Source organism: Seriola aureovittata, chromosome 9 (genome assembly GCF_021018895.1).
Source record: "Seriola aureovittata isolate HTS-2021-v1 ecotype China chromosome 9, ASM2101889v1, whole genome shotgun sequence".
NCBI lineage: Eukaryota > Metazoa > Chordata > Actinopteri > Carangiformes > Carangidae > Seriola > Seriola aureovittata.
This window is the reverse complement of record NC_079372.1, coordinates 12,288,999-12,303,047: the sequence shown is the minus strand read 5'-3', so window position 1 is coordinate 12,303,047 and position 14,049 is coordinate 12,288,999. Positions and strand designations below refer to the sequence as shown.

At 40.3% G+C, this 14,049-nt stretch overlaps 1 protein-coding gene across 6 annotated transcripts in view; it reads right to left on the bottom strand.

Annotated features, from left to right (window-relative positions):
- Window positions 1-1,598: 1,598 nt before the first annotated feature.
- The window catches only part of dlgap4a (discs, large (Drosophila) homolog-associated protein 4a), an 82,684-nt gene continuing 70,233 nt past the window's right edge, over window positions 1,599-14,049 (bottom strand). For 3 of the 6 annotated variants that reach the window (XM_056384802.1, XM_056384806.1, XM_056384807.1), the window contains exons 6-11: window positions 9,601-10,028; window positions 9,403-9,500; window positions 7,714-8,150; window positions 5,670-5,761; window positions 5,083-5,235; window positions 1,599-4,087 (exon numbers count right to left, since the gene is read on the bottom strand). In XM_056384802.1, the coding sequence (XP_056240777.1) occupies window positions 3,863-4,087; window positions 5,083-5,235; window positions 5,670-5,761; window positions 7,714-8,150; window positions 9,403-9,500; window positions 9,601-10,028 (1,433 nt within the window). In that variant the 3' untranslated portion in view covers window positions 1,599-3,862. Of the gene's footprint in view, window positions 4,088-5,082; window positions 5,236-5,669; window positions 5,762-7,713; window positions 8,151-9,402; window positions 9,501-9,600; window positions 10,032-14,049 lie in introns of all 6 variants that reach the window. The other 3 variants (XM_056384804.1, XM_056384803.1, XM_056384801.1) reach the window with 1 other exon arrangement.

Genomic DNA, 14,049 nt, shown 5'->3' with positions numbered 1-14,049 from the left:
CAAGGCACCTTCTGTGGCGTCTATGTGGCCATGATGTTTGATGCTTGATGAACTCCTTTCATTGTAAACTGTTGCAAGTGGTCGCTTGATATACAGTATCTATCATCCACAGTAACAAGAGAAGATTGAGGAAGGGAAACGTTCATCTACAGGTCAATTATCGGCCACCTAAAATAATTAACTTATGAGGTTAATTAAGTAAAAAATCAAAAAATCAAAAATCAAAATTGCACATAAAGACAAAGATTTTTTGTCCAGGCTTCTTGAGGGCCCGCCCCAAGTTGGGATTGGCACTTGTATGTGCATAACACAATAACTAACTATTATTGTATATCGTTACTACTAGGAACGATTTCTTGTATGACTACATACTAAGGTGGACCAAATGGAAGTGTTTTGCTGACCCTTGTTTTATTTTAAGTTATAAAACAATAAAAGCAACTGTGCACAAAAAGAAAGAAAAAGAAAAAGAAAGAAAAAGAAAGAAACAGAAGTGGCTTTGGGATCACAAAGACAGGTTTTCTGGACACAAATTTTCTGCTCCAGATCCAAGCACAACAATTATTAGAATTGAGGTAATTTGTTTAAACATATATCAGGGAAAACATACATGCATTCCAAAATTGAGTGGCATTCCCCTTTAATTCAACAGCTTATTTCAAACAGAAAATATGCCACATAACTCATTGCAATCACAATTCTTTATTCTCTTAAAAGAAACTAGCCTCACAGTGTCTAACTAATACACCATAACATTAAACAACCCTTTGTCTGTAAGATATGTGCTTATTTTGTAAAATAACTTTCGTCAGTACAAGATAATCTGGAACTACATAGTTTTTGCTCATTTTCCAAGCTGGATCTCTGAGAGGACAGATGTGAAGAGTGAATATGTAGCCAGAGAGAGACGGCCACTACAGGGTGGGTATTGAAGTCAGAATGGGCTCATGATTCTCAGTGTGTTTCTGTCCATCAAGCGTACACAATGACCCATTTTTTTCTCCAAAGATATTCATGACAACCGGCGCCGACTGTGTCTCAGACAGTTCCGTAAATTCTAAAAATCACTTAACCAGAGAACATTGCCTCGTCCACATGGTGGTTGTACAGCACATCCATATATTCTTCCTTCAGAGTTGCACCTTCTGGTCATTGTTTGTCCATTTTGTAGCCCTTTGAAACTCAGGAAGTACTGGTAAACAAACTGAAGTTCCCTGATCAGGTCACACTCTCTTAAAGTTCAGTATGTGGGCAAATAAAGGGATCCGGCTCTCAAATGATATGAAAAACTGAGAGGACTTTCCACCATTTGTCACAGTTATAAACTTTTACGTACAGTACATACCCTGAATGCCTCACACAGATTGAATAGTTTCAGATCATTTGCAAGACTCATTTAAAGGAGTACTGAAAATTCACTGGCAAGGATATTTTTATATGTAAGAAGGCCATGCTTTTAGAGATTACACAGTAACAATAAAAGGTCTAATCTAATGCTTATGATTTATTTGTGTGTAATATTAACATAGCAGTTAATATTACCATTGTATTATGGATGAGTGCAATAAAAAAAGACAGCAAGAATGATGACCAGGACATGTAGCAAAGGGATGTTTAATGATTTCTTTGGACAATGAAATGCACATGTCCATTGTTGATGTAATACAAATAAGAGAATAAGAAAATCAACAACTTGGTATTGTGTCAGCATTCCCAGCTCAATTTTATTTCTTGTCTGATGTTAACTAAAAGACTCAAAATGGAGCAGGACAAGATGTCTGGAGTGTCACGCAAGGACTGACCAGTAGGGGGAGAGCCAGCTCTTACTAGAAAAAAAAACAAAAAAACTAGTGAGTCAACCTACACTTGTGCATGAGTAATTGTTATGCCCTGTTCCACTCATGTACCCTTGGCACTTGTGTTCCCATTTGAGAAAACTGAAATGTGGAAACTGTTCCAGTCCCATGCTGAAAGTGTAGGCATAGCGTATCTGGAGTGAGCCGAACACAAACAAACTTTGCTGAGAATATGCACACAGACAGCTAAACTCATGAGCAGATTAAATAAAATAATCACTTTAAATAAAAGCTTTATCAAATGACACTGAAATGTTGATGATCGTTGCCATTTTGGCACAATACGAAATCCCTCGCAGCACCATTAATTTTTATATAATTACAGAAGTCAAGACATGTTTAGGTTCACCTCATTTTCGAATGAATGTCACAAAACGTGTCGAATGACGTTACAATTTAAATTAGAAATGTACCACAGTTCTTCATTCTAAACAAGCGGGTGGGAGTTCAAGCTGCTAGAAAGGGGAGTGAAGGAGACGGCGGATTTTAGCAGTCAAATTAAGCCTGTACTTCACTGAACCGAACCTTATGTGAACTTGTTTTTCTTATTAAAGAACACTGAGTAGGTCTGGAACTGAAACATTTGGCAATGGTTCTGAGCATTTGGCTAGTTCATTTGAGGATATATAATAAATAATCAATTCATAGTGGTTTTACTGATGTATTTGAGTGTTCAACCTGAGATTTTAGTCTTTTCAAGGACAGTTCATAAAAGAAATTAACATTCATCCTTCATTCTAAGAAAGTTTTATTAGAGATGCTGAATTAAATCATTTAAGACTGGGTACCTACTGCATTGCTTCTTCTAATATGATTTATTTATTGCTATGTATTCCATTTCCTTTCCAGTAGCAAGTACACCCCCACCCTATCACATGTAGTCTGTTTGAATGGGAATGCCATGTCAAGTGGTGAGTCTTGGTCCCCTACATCACATGAGGATGCAGTGAAAGTCAGAATGGTCAGGCAACCAAAGGTGGGCGAACTTGATCTGAGGTGAATGGAAAGTGCAGTGATCAAGTCAACATGAGCTGTAAATGCATACATTTCATACATTCCTCTATAGCTCACTGGCTGGGCAGTCGGTCCTCACATCCCTTCACAAAAACAAACAAATGTAAGACTTTAACAATGGGTATTCACAGACACAGACTGTGTAGTGTGCGTTTGTGAAAAGGAGAGGAAGAGAGAGAGAGAAGTGGAGTGAATGATTGCATCAAGTGCTAATATATCATGACAGTACATGTACTTGATCTATAAAAAACTACCTTGGTACTGAACACTGACCTCTTTCTAACAAATAATCTGGTATACAACATTTACAAAATGAACATTGTAATAGTGTGATATTTATAATATATATGCTACTGCCTTCCTCTGGTTCTCTGCATTTTAAACCTCTGAGTACATTAACGCCATCTCATAATTCTTACACAGTAAAGCGTACACACCACACCCAACGAGTGGCAGCCTAATACAAATAGAGAACAGGAAGACTCTGTGGACAGTGAGTACACCTGCATGTGTGTCCTGAGTGTGTGTGGATGGTAGCTCAGCTCGTAAACCAGGCAGCCACAACTTGCCGGTAGACTCAGCAGTGAAGGGAGTTTTAAGAGAGTAAACTTCTGGGATACCAAGATTCTTCAGCTCACAAGGTACAGGATGTCCTTATCCAAGATACTTGCACATTTAAGACAGTCTTGATATACTTTAGGAGATAATAATTATTATAATGTCAATAATAACAATAATAACAATAGTATTAAACATCTGTCAATGTTATTTTTGTCCCACGGAAGCAGGGTGATGATCTGCATTATTCTGGATTGTTTCGGTGCCCTGTGATCCCCACATTTCTCCTGTCATCAACTGTGCTGCTATGAGGGATCGGCCTCTGTGCATCCGTTGTACGTCTGTGTGTTCGCCTCAGATCTATTTGTGTGTTTGTGTCAATGAATGTCTGAAGTGAGTCAGGATTTTCCTCAATGATCGGTGCTGGTTCACTCTCAGAGGCGGGTTTGGGCCTCGGGGACATAGATTTCGATGCTGTCAGCACTTTCTGTGGCGGAGTTCTGTCGTACTGACGCCGCGCGCTTTGCTGCCATCAGCCGTTTTCGGGCTTCTTGCCTCTGCTTGTCCACAGCCGAGTCCACACTCCTGTCCTTCCCCGCAGACAGTCTGGGCTTAGACTGCTTCTTTGGCACAGATGATGGAAGCTGCTTGTTTTCATCCTGAGGAAATCATGTCGAGAAGGAAGAGGAATAAGGTACGGTGTTGAGCGAGCTGAAAACACAGCCTCAGTGGTGTTGATTTTCCGTTATTTGTAAGCTGTTAGGCATAGCTTTATAGTTATAAATTTACATTTGCATTACATTTACTCATTTGGCAAACACTTTTATCCAAAGTGACTTAGAAGCGAGGAGCATCACTTAAGCTTCAATTTATAAAGTAAATGTACAGATAAACTCCTCTAAGCTTGAGTTGGGCTGCAACTATAATTATTTTCATTGCTGATTAATCTGCAGATTAATTTTGACTAGTTTTGTCTGTAAAGAAAATTTAAAAAAAATTCTCCTAGTCTCCAAAGATATCTTGTAGGCTATGGTGTAACAGGTGATGTAACTAACTGTCGGAGCTACAGCATCAACAGAGATATCACATGGGAAAAGCAACAACTGTGGCTGGCTGCTTGTGTTTTCCTCTACATGTTTCTGATGCCAGTGATGTGAGTCAAGACAGAAGGAAGTTAGTGAAAGACTCTCAGTTGTCTTCTCCTTTTCAGTTACATACATCTGGCAAAGAGATTACACAGCAAATCTTAGGCTCACTGTGATCACTGCACTGTATCAGTGAAAGAATGTAAACACAGTAATTGCAGTACTGTAGTAGTTTCCTATTCTGTGACGAAATGCAGCAAAATAATGCAAGTGACCAGAATGTAACTCCAGTTCTATTAATCTGTGTGTATCCCACTGTCACTCTGTATCACAAAGTAAATGAAAGAATGTTAACACAGTTAATGTGGGGAATACAAAGCACAATAAAGCTTAATGTTGCATAGGTGATATCAATGAGCGAAATCTAACTCAACTATAAATCAAAACCTACTTCACAGATATCTACAGCAGTACTCCTGTTAACCCTCAACTATAAATCAACAACTCTACTTGACTTACTACTCGAAAGAGCTTTAGTATTTTGAATACTGTTAAGAACCAAAAATTACCTTCTTCTCTGATTTCTCAGGAAGTTGCCAGTTGTTGGCTTTCAGTTGGTAGAGCTCATCAAACTTCATGCTGATGTCCTCTATTGAGAGTTGTAAAAGATCCCAGAATCCTGCGAGGTCCTGTGCTGTTGGTCGTGGGTTGGCATTCACGTTCTATGAGACAGTATAGAGAAGTGATAGATGAATGGCTTTGGCCATATCAGAGAGAATAAATCACATCCGTCCCCACACACACATTTCCTGGTCAGCCTCTCTTTAAGGAAACTGATGAAGAGAAAAAACATTTGACACCAATCAACTTTCAGATTATTAAATTTCAGCAATATTAGACCTGTAACAGAGAATGTCTGACAAGGAGGAACAGCTGACAATTGAGTCAAGTTAAGTGCTCATCTATCACAGTAAATCTGACTGACTAAATCATCGAGGATGTAACAGGAAGACTTCTGCATGTCAGTTTGTGTAGGAACATTTTTGCTGGCAGGACAAAGATGAAAGAGATCAATAATAACTTGAGAGGCTAGCAAAAACATGTAGTAGAGTAGCGTATCAAGAGAGATTCAATTGGATGTAATGGAGCCACTCACCAAGTTCTCATTACAGAGCCCTCTGAACTGCTCGAACTTCTGTGACATGAGGAGCTGAGCGCTGCCTACTGCACTGCGGATCGTCCCCAGCACTACAAAAGAAGAGAAGAACATGATAAATCCTCAACAAGCTGACAAGAATGAGCAAAAGAATGAAACATTGAGAGCTTAAAAAAAAAGAAAAAAAAAAAAGAGACACAGCACTACAAAAAGGACATAAAATGCTGCTACTGTGAGGTCTGGAGTAAAGACACAAGTCCTTTTGCACTTGAGAGATGCAGTAAATAAAGGGTTAGAGAGCTACATCAATACACAGGAGGGGGTGACTGCGTAAAATTTATTCCTGTTGTCTAGTAATGAAATATTTATCCCAACATTTACTATTTAACATTCTGTGACAGTAAATGATTTCCTTAGAAGTAATTTATCAACTCAATCTAAGGGAGGACAACATATTACTCTGTATTCAGTTATTTTACGCCTAATATTTGCATGTAAATGGAAATTCATAATTCAGGCCCACAGAGAGCAGGAGGAATGATAATCTGATGGAGTTTCTACTGCTTGTCTGCTCTTGCTCATTCATATTTAAGACACTGCAGAGATAGATCTACCAAAAAGCCTGAGTGATATTGTGGTAGGGGAGAAAGTGAAATGACTCTGTGGTGGCTCTATTACAGCTAAAACAAAGCTTAGTCCCACTCTAATGAGCAACATTACTGTGAGTCAATAGCAGTATTGAGTATGTCGTGCTTAGCCTCATTGTCCATAGTCAACATGGACGAGGCCTGGCCTAATCTGCTGTCCGTGAACTTCGGTAATAGGGGCAGCAATTCAATTCTTCACATCACTGAAATGACAAGCCACTTACTGTACTTTTCTATTACATTTATAATGTGCCTTTGTTTTATGTTTCTGTATTTTCTCTCTTTCTTTTCTTTTTTTTAAAGTTATTTTTTCAGGCTTTTTATGCCTTTATTATAGTGAGAGATAGAGATAGGAAAGTTGGGGAGAGAGAAGGAATGACATGCATCAAAGGGCCACGGGTCGGATTTGAACCCAGGCCGCTGCCGTTAGCCTTAATGATATGCACTCTACCAGGTGAGCCATCGAGGCGCCCCCTTTTCTTTTGTCTTTTATTGTGAATAACTTTGTGATGTCTCATCTAGCCAGGTGCAGTAAGTAACCCTTACTTCTACTTAGCTTTACTTCACTTATTGTATAAAAACAAATCATGCATCTCTTTTGCTAGTTGGAGGGCCACTGTGCAATCTACCATTATGTCTGCTCTAGCTCTCCCTCCGCCTTAGAGCTTGCCTCTGTGTATCACAGTGCACTGCGCTTTATCATGGTTGGTCATCCTTAACTGACAGAATGAAACTGCATTGTATGTAATTTATCTATGAGGCTATAGTGTCAAACCTGTCTCATTTAACCGTACTTACAGTACCAGGTCACAGAATATTTTAACATGCGGTACTTAATGTTTTTAACTGATCTTGGGAGAACTGGTTTCAAGAACTATGTTCCCTACAAATGGAATGAGCTGCAGAACACTTTGAAACTGAAATCAAACCATATCATTTCACTTGTGGATTTTAAAAGTTCACTTGTAATTGTTTTCCTTAATGTAAAACAGTTGCAACGTGTGTCTGTCCATATTTAAATTGTATATCATTTTCTTAGTCAAGTCTCCCTTGAAAAAGAGATCACAACTTCAAACTGTTCAAATAAAGAATAAAATAAAATAAATGAAGTAATTGTGAGATCATTAAGACCACTTTAACATGTTGACACTTGCCGTGTTTTGGGTCAGAGAGGAGAGTGTAAAGGCACCCACAAAGTATTCAGGGGAGATTGAAATCTGATCATTCAAATTAACTCAGGAGGATGTTTGAGGCAGGTTCACCACCAACCACCCTCTGAAGTGGATCATAGCTGATCCTGACAGCCGAGGAAAAGTGAGATATGCAGCAATCAGATCTGTGATCTAAAACAGGACCTAAATGTTTTGATAGCCACTTTATGCAATTGTGTCACTTACCTTCTTCTGAGAGCTTATTGTCTTTGGTCTCCTTCTCCATCTGTTGACACCAGCCCTCCATGCGGCCTGTTTCTGCCTGCAGCAGCTTTAGAAACCAGTTGCCATCTCGGAGGCAAGATGGCGTGCTGGGTTGAACAGAATCTCCATGGGCGCAGCAGTTTCCGGTCTCCAGGCTAGGGTCTGGCGGTGGCAACGAGGACGGGTCTAAAGCTGGATCCAGAGTCTCCTGGGTTGAGTTGGATATCCTGGTTGGGACTGAGGTGTGTTTAAGGGGCTGCTGTTCCATGGCTTTGTCCTGTCCGTTGGGCGCAGCGCTATTCACTGATTGATTGTTAGTACAGTTGGTTATGTTGTTTTCTGTGGGTGCGGCATCCTGGGGCTCCTGAGGCTCAGTCTCTGTATTTTGTCTGGAGGCCATACTGCTGTCCCGGCTGAGACTGCAGAGACATGCATAAACATCAGCTCCTGACAGACAGTTAAATGAATAAGACAATAAAGTGATGCGTCAAACACATTCCACGGGAACAGTTTGAGGTCAGTGAGTTTAACTGACACGGCTTTATGGTAGATGATGGTGTAGCATCATCCACTGCAAAGAGGCACAACAAGTCAGAAGACACTGTATTGAAGATGGGGCAGCAGGGAAATTAGCAACAGATCAGGTTTACAACACAAAAGTAGCGGATTGCTGGCTTCAGAGATAATGAGCAGGAGCAAAGGAAGTGGGCTGTCAAACAAATGTGATTAAGGGAAATTACAGTGCAATGGAAAAGTTTAAATGGCCAGTTTCTCACTATGCTCAGCTCACTACAGTCAAAACAAGAGTAAAAAGACATCAATCAGAGAGCTGTGCTGCTGCCAGGCTGACTGCTGAATGACCTTACCTACTCACTTAGCACAGGCTGCAGATTCACCAACAAAACATATAAATATATGTTAATATATGAAAAATGTATATTTTTTGGTTTTTGAATGTTTATCTAACCTGGAAAATACCTCTGACAGCCAGGATCTCTTTTTCAGGAACAGCCTATTCACACTTACATATATTCACACCTGGAAGCTGCCCAGTACGAACACAGTCTGACCTGCTGAGCAGTACACACTGGATCACTTTGAGGTTAAAAGGTCTTTCTCCGGGATCACCTCAGTGGTCGCTGCTCTTTCACTTTCCCCACCAAGATTTATTCTGCCAGACCGGGACCAAACCTGCTTAAAGCAGCCTGCTTGCCCAACATTTATGCCACCACTGCCCCCTCTCATAGTAACTTTTGGCTTTACTTTGACTCATAACACTGCCCTCAGTTCAGATGATCGATCTATCTCCGATTAAATAAAATACTTTTCCTGACTGACTCACACACAGTTTTTATACTGAAATACTCTTCATTTGATCACAGTATGTAGCAGCCAGATGTGTACAAGAATGCAACACACTATGCAGGTCGTTGAGAAGCCTTAAGTCAAACAGTCTTTTAAAGATGCCATTTGAAAATCAGTTACCTGTTATGTCTCATTATACATTCATATAATGATACCATTAATGGCAATATCACAGTGTGTATACGTTACATTTCTTATCAAGCACATTCTGTCTTTGCAACATCTTTACGAAAACTGGAACAAACCATCAGATCATTATTTATGGCTTCCCATTCACTGTTATGTCAAATGTGAGCAGAGACTTACGGCCTGCCGTTCTCCACTTGAACTCCAATTGACTGAAATTTTAGGGGTGTAGCCAGGAATAGTGGTTCCTCTCTTGGAATTGGATGAACGCAATCCACCTGAATAAAAATCAGAAAAGCATTCAAATACAAGTGTGACAGTGGCTTTAGCCTTCTCCCAGCATTAATGTATCTGACTATAAAAGTAGACAAATCTTACCTGAATTCCGATTGAGGACAGTTTCCTCTTGGGTGCAGTCGGGGCCTGCGCTAGGGTTATTCCAGTGCCCAGGGTGTCATTTTGGGGCAGGGTAGATGTGGAGGTGGTGGCGGTGGCAACAGTGATGGTGGGAGGGAGGTCACGAGGGGCTGGAACAGGAGGTACAGAGCCTGCAGTGGGTGCAGGGATTGCGGCAGGGACAGCAGCTGGTGGAGGCTGGGTTCCCTTAGCCAGACTGCCCGTGCGGATGCTACAGAGACTGTCAGAGGAGTTGCTGCGTCCTGACTGGCTGTTGACCTCACTGCCACGGTCCTGCTGGTCAAGGTATGTGTCCTGGGCTGACTCAGTGCTGCTCTGCAGCGTCACTGAGATGAGGGGCTTGGAGGTGGTGCGGGGTGGGACTGGAGGAGGAGCCTTTCTATTACTGACTGCTGACAAGAAACAGATACAAAAAAGATAGAAAACAATTAGCTTAGCATGAGAAACCTTCGCTTTGGTCCTTTAGACTTCAGAAAGGAAGCAACTAAACATAAGTCAGTTGGTGCCTACTGAGCACCAAAACATAAAGCCATTAACATTGCTAATCTGAGAAACAAATCTGCACTTTGCTCTTGTTGCTGCCTCTATTAGGATGTACTCAAAGCTACCTCTATGTTTCCTGTAAACCTGCTGGTTGTGTTCCATTGACGTCAGTCTGTCTCAGGGGATCGTCCTTTACATGCCACACCTTCACAGTGCTTTTGCTCTGGAGACTGTCTGACAGGACAACTGTCTTCTCTGCTCAAAGCCATTTTCGACCAAACAGTTTCAGATACTAAAATGTTCTTTTTGCAATTTCCTATTTGCCTTTCTCCCACATCTGAAGAACCGTGGAGATTAGCCAAACCACAACACAGTTATCCTGTACAGGACTGCACAAATCATGTATTGATAACATGTCTTGATAACAATCTCTTACTTAACATTTACACAAATGAAAACACAAATCTACATGGTAAAATCATGTCAGTATACACATGCTCAATGAAATAACCCATCAGTCAATTTACAAGGACTGCATTTGTGCTAGGAAGACAGACATATTTTGCAGCTATAAACAATATATTTATGATAACAATGTATGAAATTACAAGGTGAAGGGGGTCACTTGTAGTGATGAGCTTGGAGGGAAATGTCACTCAAATCTGCAGCTCCCTTAAGTTTTACAAAGCTTTATAGCTGGTTTCAGTTCATTTATTTCGCTGTTCGACCTGCAGCTGTTTTCAATGAAAAAGCTCTAAAGACCGACTGTACATAACATGTATGCTCTTTCTTTATTCATAATTGTTTACAATACAGCAACACTCTTGATTTCTGTGTTGTAATGCGCTCAACACATTTATCCTAAAGAGAGATTAAAATGAGGCCTTAAAGTGGATTAGAAGTGAGTAAGACCAATCTGACTCAGGCACAAGGAATGGGACTGGTGCCTCTTTTCCTGCCATCAGTCTGACTGCAAGGTTGTGGTGGATGATACAGAGTTGACTACAGTAAATCAACTTGAGAAACCAAGAAAAACCACAGGCTTTCTTTCAGAATGGGGGGGTGTGTTGGGGCAGAATGTATGGATGCTATTTGAACAGCTGGTTGACTGGTAATCTACGACTGACAGAGTTGCAAAACATACTGCAAATACTTTCGCCACACTACAGCATACACTCACACATGATGGATGAAATATTGCTTTAAAATTAGCTGACCAAGAAAGTAATCCAAGAAAATGTAGTGTTTATTCTCTCCGGTAGTGGTTTCAATCTAAATAGCAACCCAACACCCTGTAATTCTGAGGGCACTGCACTTCCGTCATCAGCCTGCGAGTAACAGCACTAGTAAAGCCCACATTAAATCCCACCAACATACACAAACATGGCTGTGGAATCCACTCCATGTAGTTCACGAGTTGCTCATGCAGTCCTGACCTTCATATGCAAAAAACAACGGAACATTTATTCTGAAAGAATGAGACACTTCTTGTGATACTGATAGCACAGATGCATGACATTCCCAAAGTTAATGTGTCCTATTACACCCTGAGTCTTAACACATGCCTCCCATTTGTTGTGTCTACAAGGCTGCAGTGCATCTCTTACTGACACAGAGCTATAAAATTAATTCTTAACATTTACACTGAAACAGATCATCTATTCTAAGCCAAATATCCATGAAAAGTTGACTACGCATGTGCAATCCTCAATTAGCTCTACAATAGCATGATTTATGAACAACAACAACAACAAATAGGTCAAAGCAAAATGGGCTAATTGCAGATTATTTGCACATTTAACAAAGAGTACAATCCATTTTGCTGTTCTACTGCAATATGTGGTGTGATGCCTGCCTATGGGGATTGTGCCAAAAGGGAATTAGGAGATGAACAAGCTGCCCAGACCCTGTATGTCTGGGGCAGGGCCAGCAAATAGCCTCCAGCTGAAACATTTCCTTCTCCAGAACCCTAAAGGTCATGCCACCTTCAATCATCAGGTCTTTTAACACAATCAAGGCCTGGCCATTGAATGCATGAATGGATAACAGTCCAAATTAGAGATGTGAATGATTAACTGCTAAATTCCAAAGATGGCTGTCCCAGCAGGTCAGTGGCTGGACTAGTGCCGAATTTCTATACAGTTGGGAAAACTGCAAAGTGCTTACTGCAAGCAACAGTGACTGAGACTAAAATGTCACAATTGTTTTAAGATATAACAAGAATGGCACAGGCAACAGTGTTAGCAGACATTCAGAACGAAATCAGCCCTGTTTTAAAACAATCTAAGAAGTCCAGTTTGAGTAACAGATCTGTGAATATGATTGCTTCTCCAAAACCGAAAAACTGCAGAGAGGTTTATAAAACTATCAGAGAGAATATTACAACTCTGGAAAGTTACAAGGTCTGTAATTTTATCTTTCGTTACGATGATTGTGAGGCACACAGTAAAAATACACCATTGATGTCACAAAGTAATCCAGTGGGAATGTGGGTTTGCATGTATTTGACTAGCAAATGAAGCACCTTGCTAGTTGAGCCAAGTCCAACTTTTTGCCAGACCACCCTGCAGGTTTTAACTGGCCCTCTACAATGGCATCCCACAATGTTATATCATAGCCTCATTCAAATGGATATCATCAATACCTTTTTTTGAATGCAGAGATGAAGCTGGTTTTAACACAGCCTCCCTTTCCTTAATGACCTATTAGGTAACGCCGTTGTCTGCAGCTCTTCATTTAACCAAATCACTAAGGATTCTTCCTTTTTTACCATTCGTGATACTATTCTTTGCATTACTAATGACATTTTTATCAACAAAGAGTTACAGTTACAGCCTCACGGTCTTAGAAAACAGTGAGACTTACGATAAGTCTGTCGTGAGGGGAGTGTGGCAGCACATTGTATTCTTTTTCGTTCTGGGCTCCCAACACTTTTCATTGTTTAAATTGGGTCAGCATTGTTTCATATGCTTTACACGTTTATGATTATTAAAAAGGATTTTTCAAAATCTAAAATTTACTTGGGCTGTGCTGCAAAAACACATCATTTGTTTAAATATATCTTTCACGGAACTTGACTTTGGTATTTAGATTTAATGATCATTAATTAACGATCAGGTCCACAGCTGATCAAAGAAGTTGCTAAATTTCAGTTCTAGTCCAACTATTGTGGGAAACATGGCAGCTAACCTATTTAGAGAATGAAAAGACACAGAATTTTTAATTTTTACATGTTCAAATATGAGACAAGTAATGAGGACAGCAGCTGTCTTTGAGTCACTTATTTTAGGGGCCCAAGAGCTTTCTCTTATTCTGAAAACAATTAAGATCAATTACAACGCTGTCAACGCCACTATGATGATCACGTTAACTAAATTGCTTCACTTATGAAAGCTATGCAGTGTCTGACCCGAGATATGCTCTGGCTCCATCAACAGGTCTGTCTGAGAGCTATCAGATGACCACTAATGGGCCCTCCACAGCAGACTAAAACTTGAGTGAACACGATTGACTATTTTCAATGCTGCTGTCATTAGCTGTTTTAAAAAAGCATTAGTTTCTCTAGTGGTGACAGTGTTTGGCCTTCTGGTTTGGTATGTAGGAAGTCTTGATTATCACTGAGCTCATTCCTGAGTGAATTTGACTTACAGTCGAGTGTGTAATTAAGCTGCAGTGTGAACTTTGCAAGGGGAGACAGTCTGGTTCCACATACGTTTCTACTAAAGCACCAAGCTCAATACATACAAAAGCAAAGTACACACCAAGCTTTTTAAAGAGTATTGTAGCTTATTGTGGATGAAGCCTTGTGAAACTCTGTACATGAGCCAAGTACCATGAAAAGAGATGGTAGCAGAGCCTACGTCCTAGATTAGCAGTCTTATTGTAAGATAGTATGGCAGGCTGACAGGCTGTGGGAGTTGTAGACTG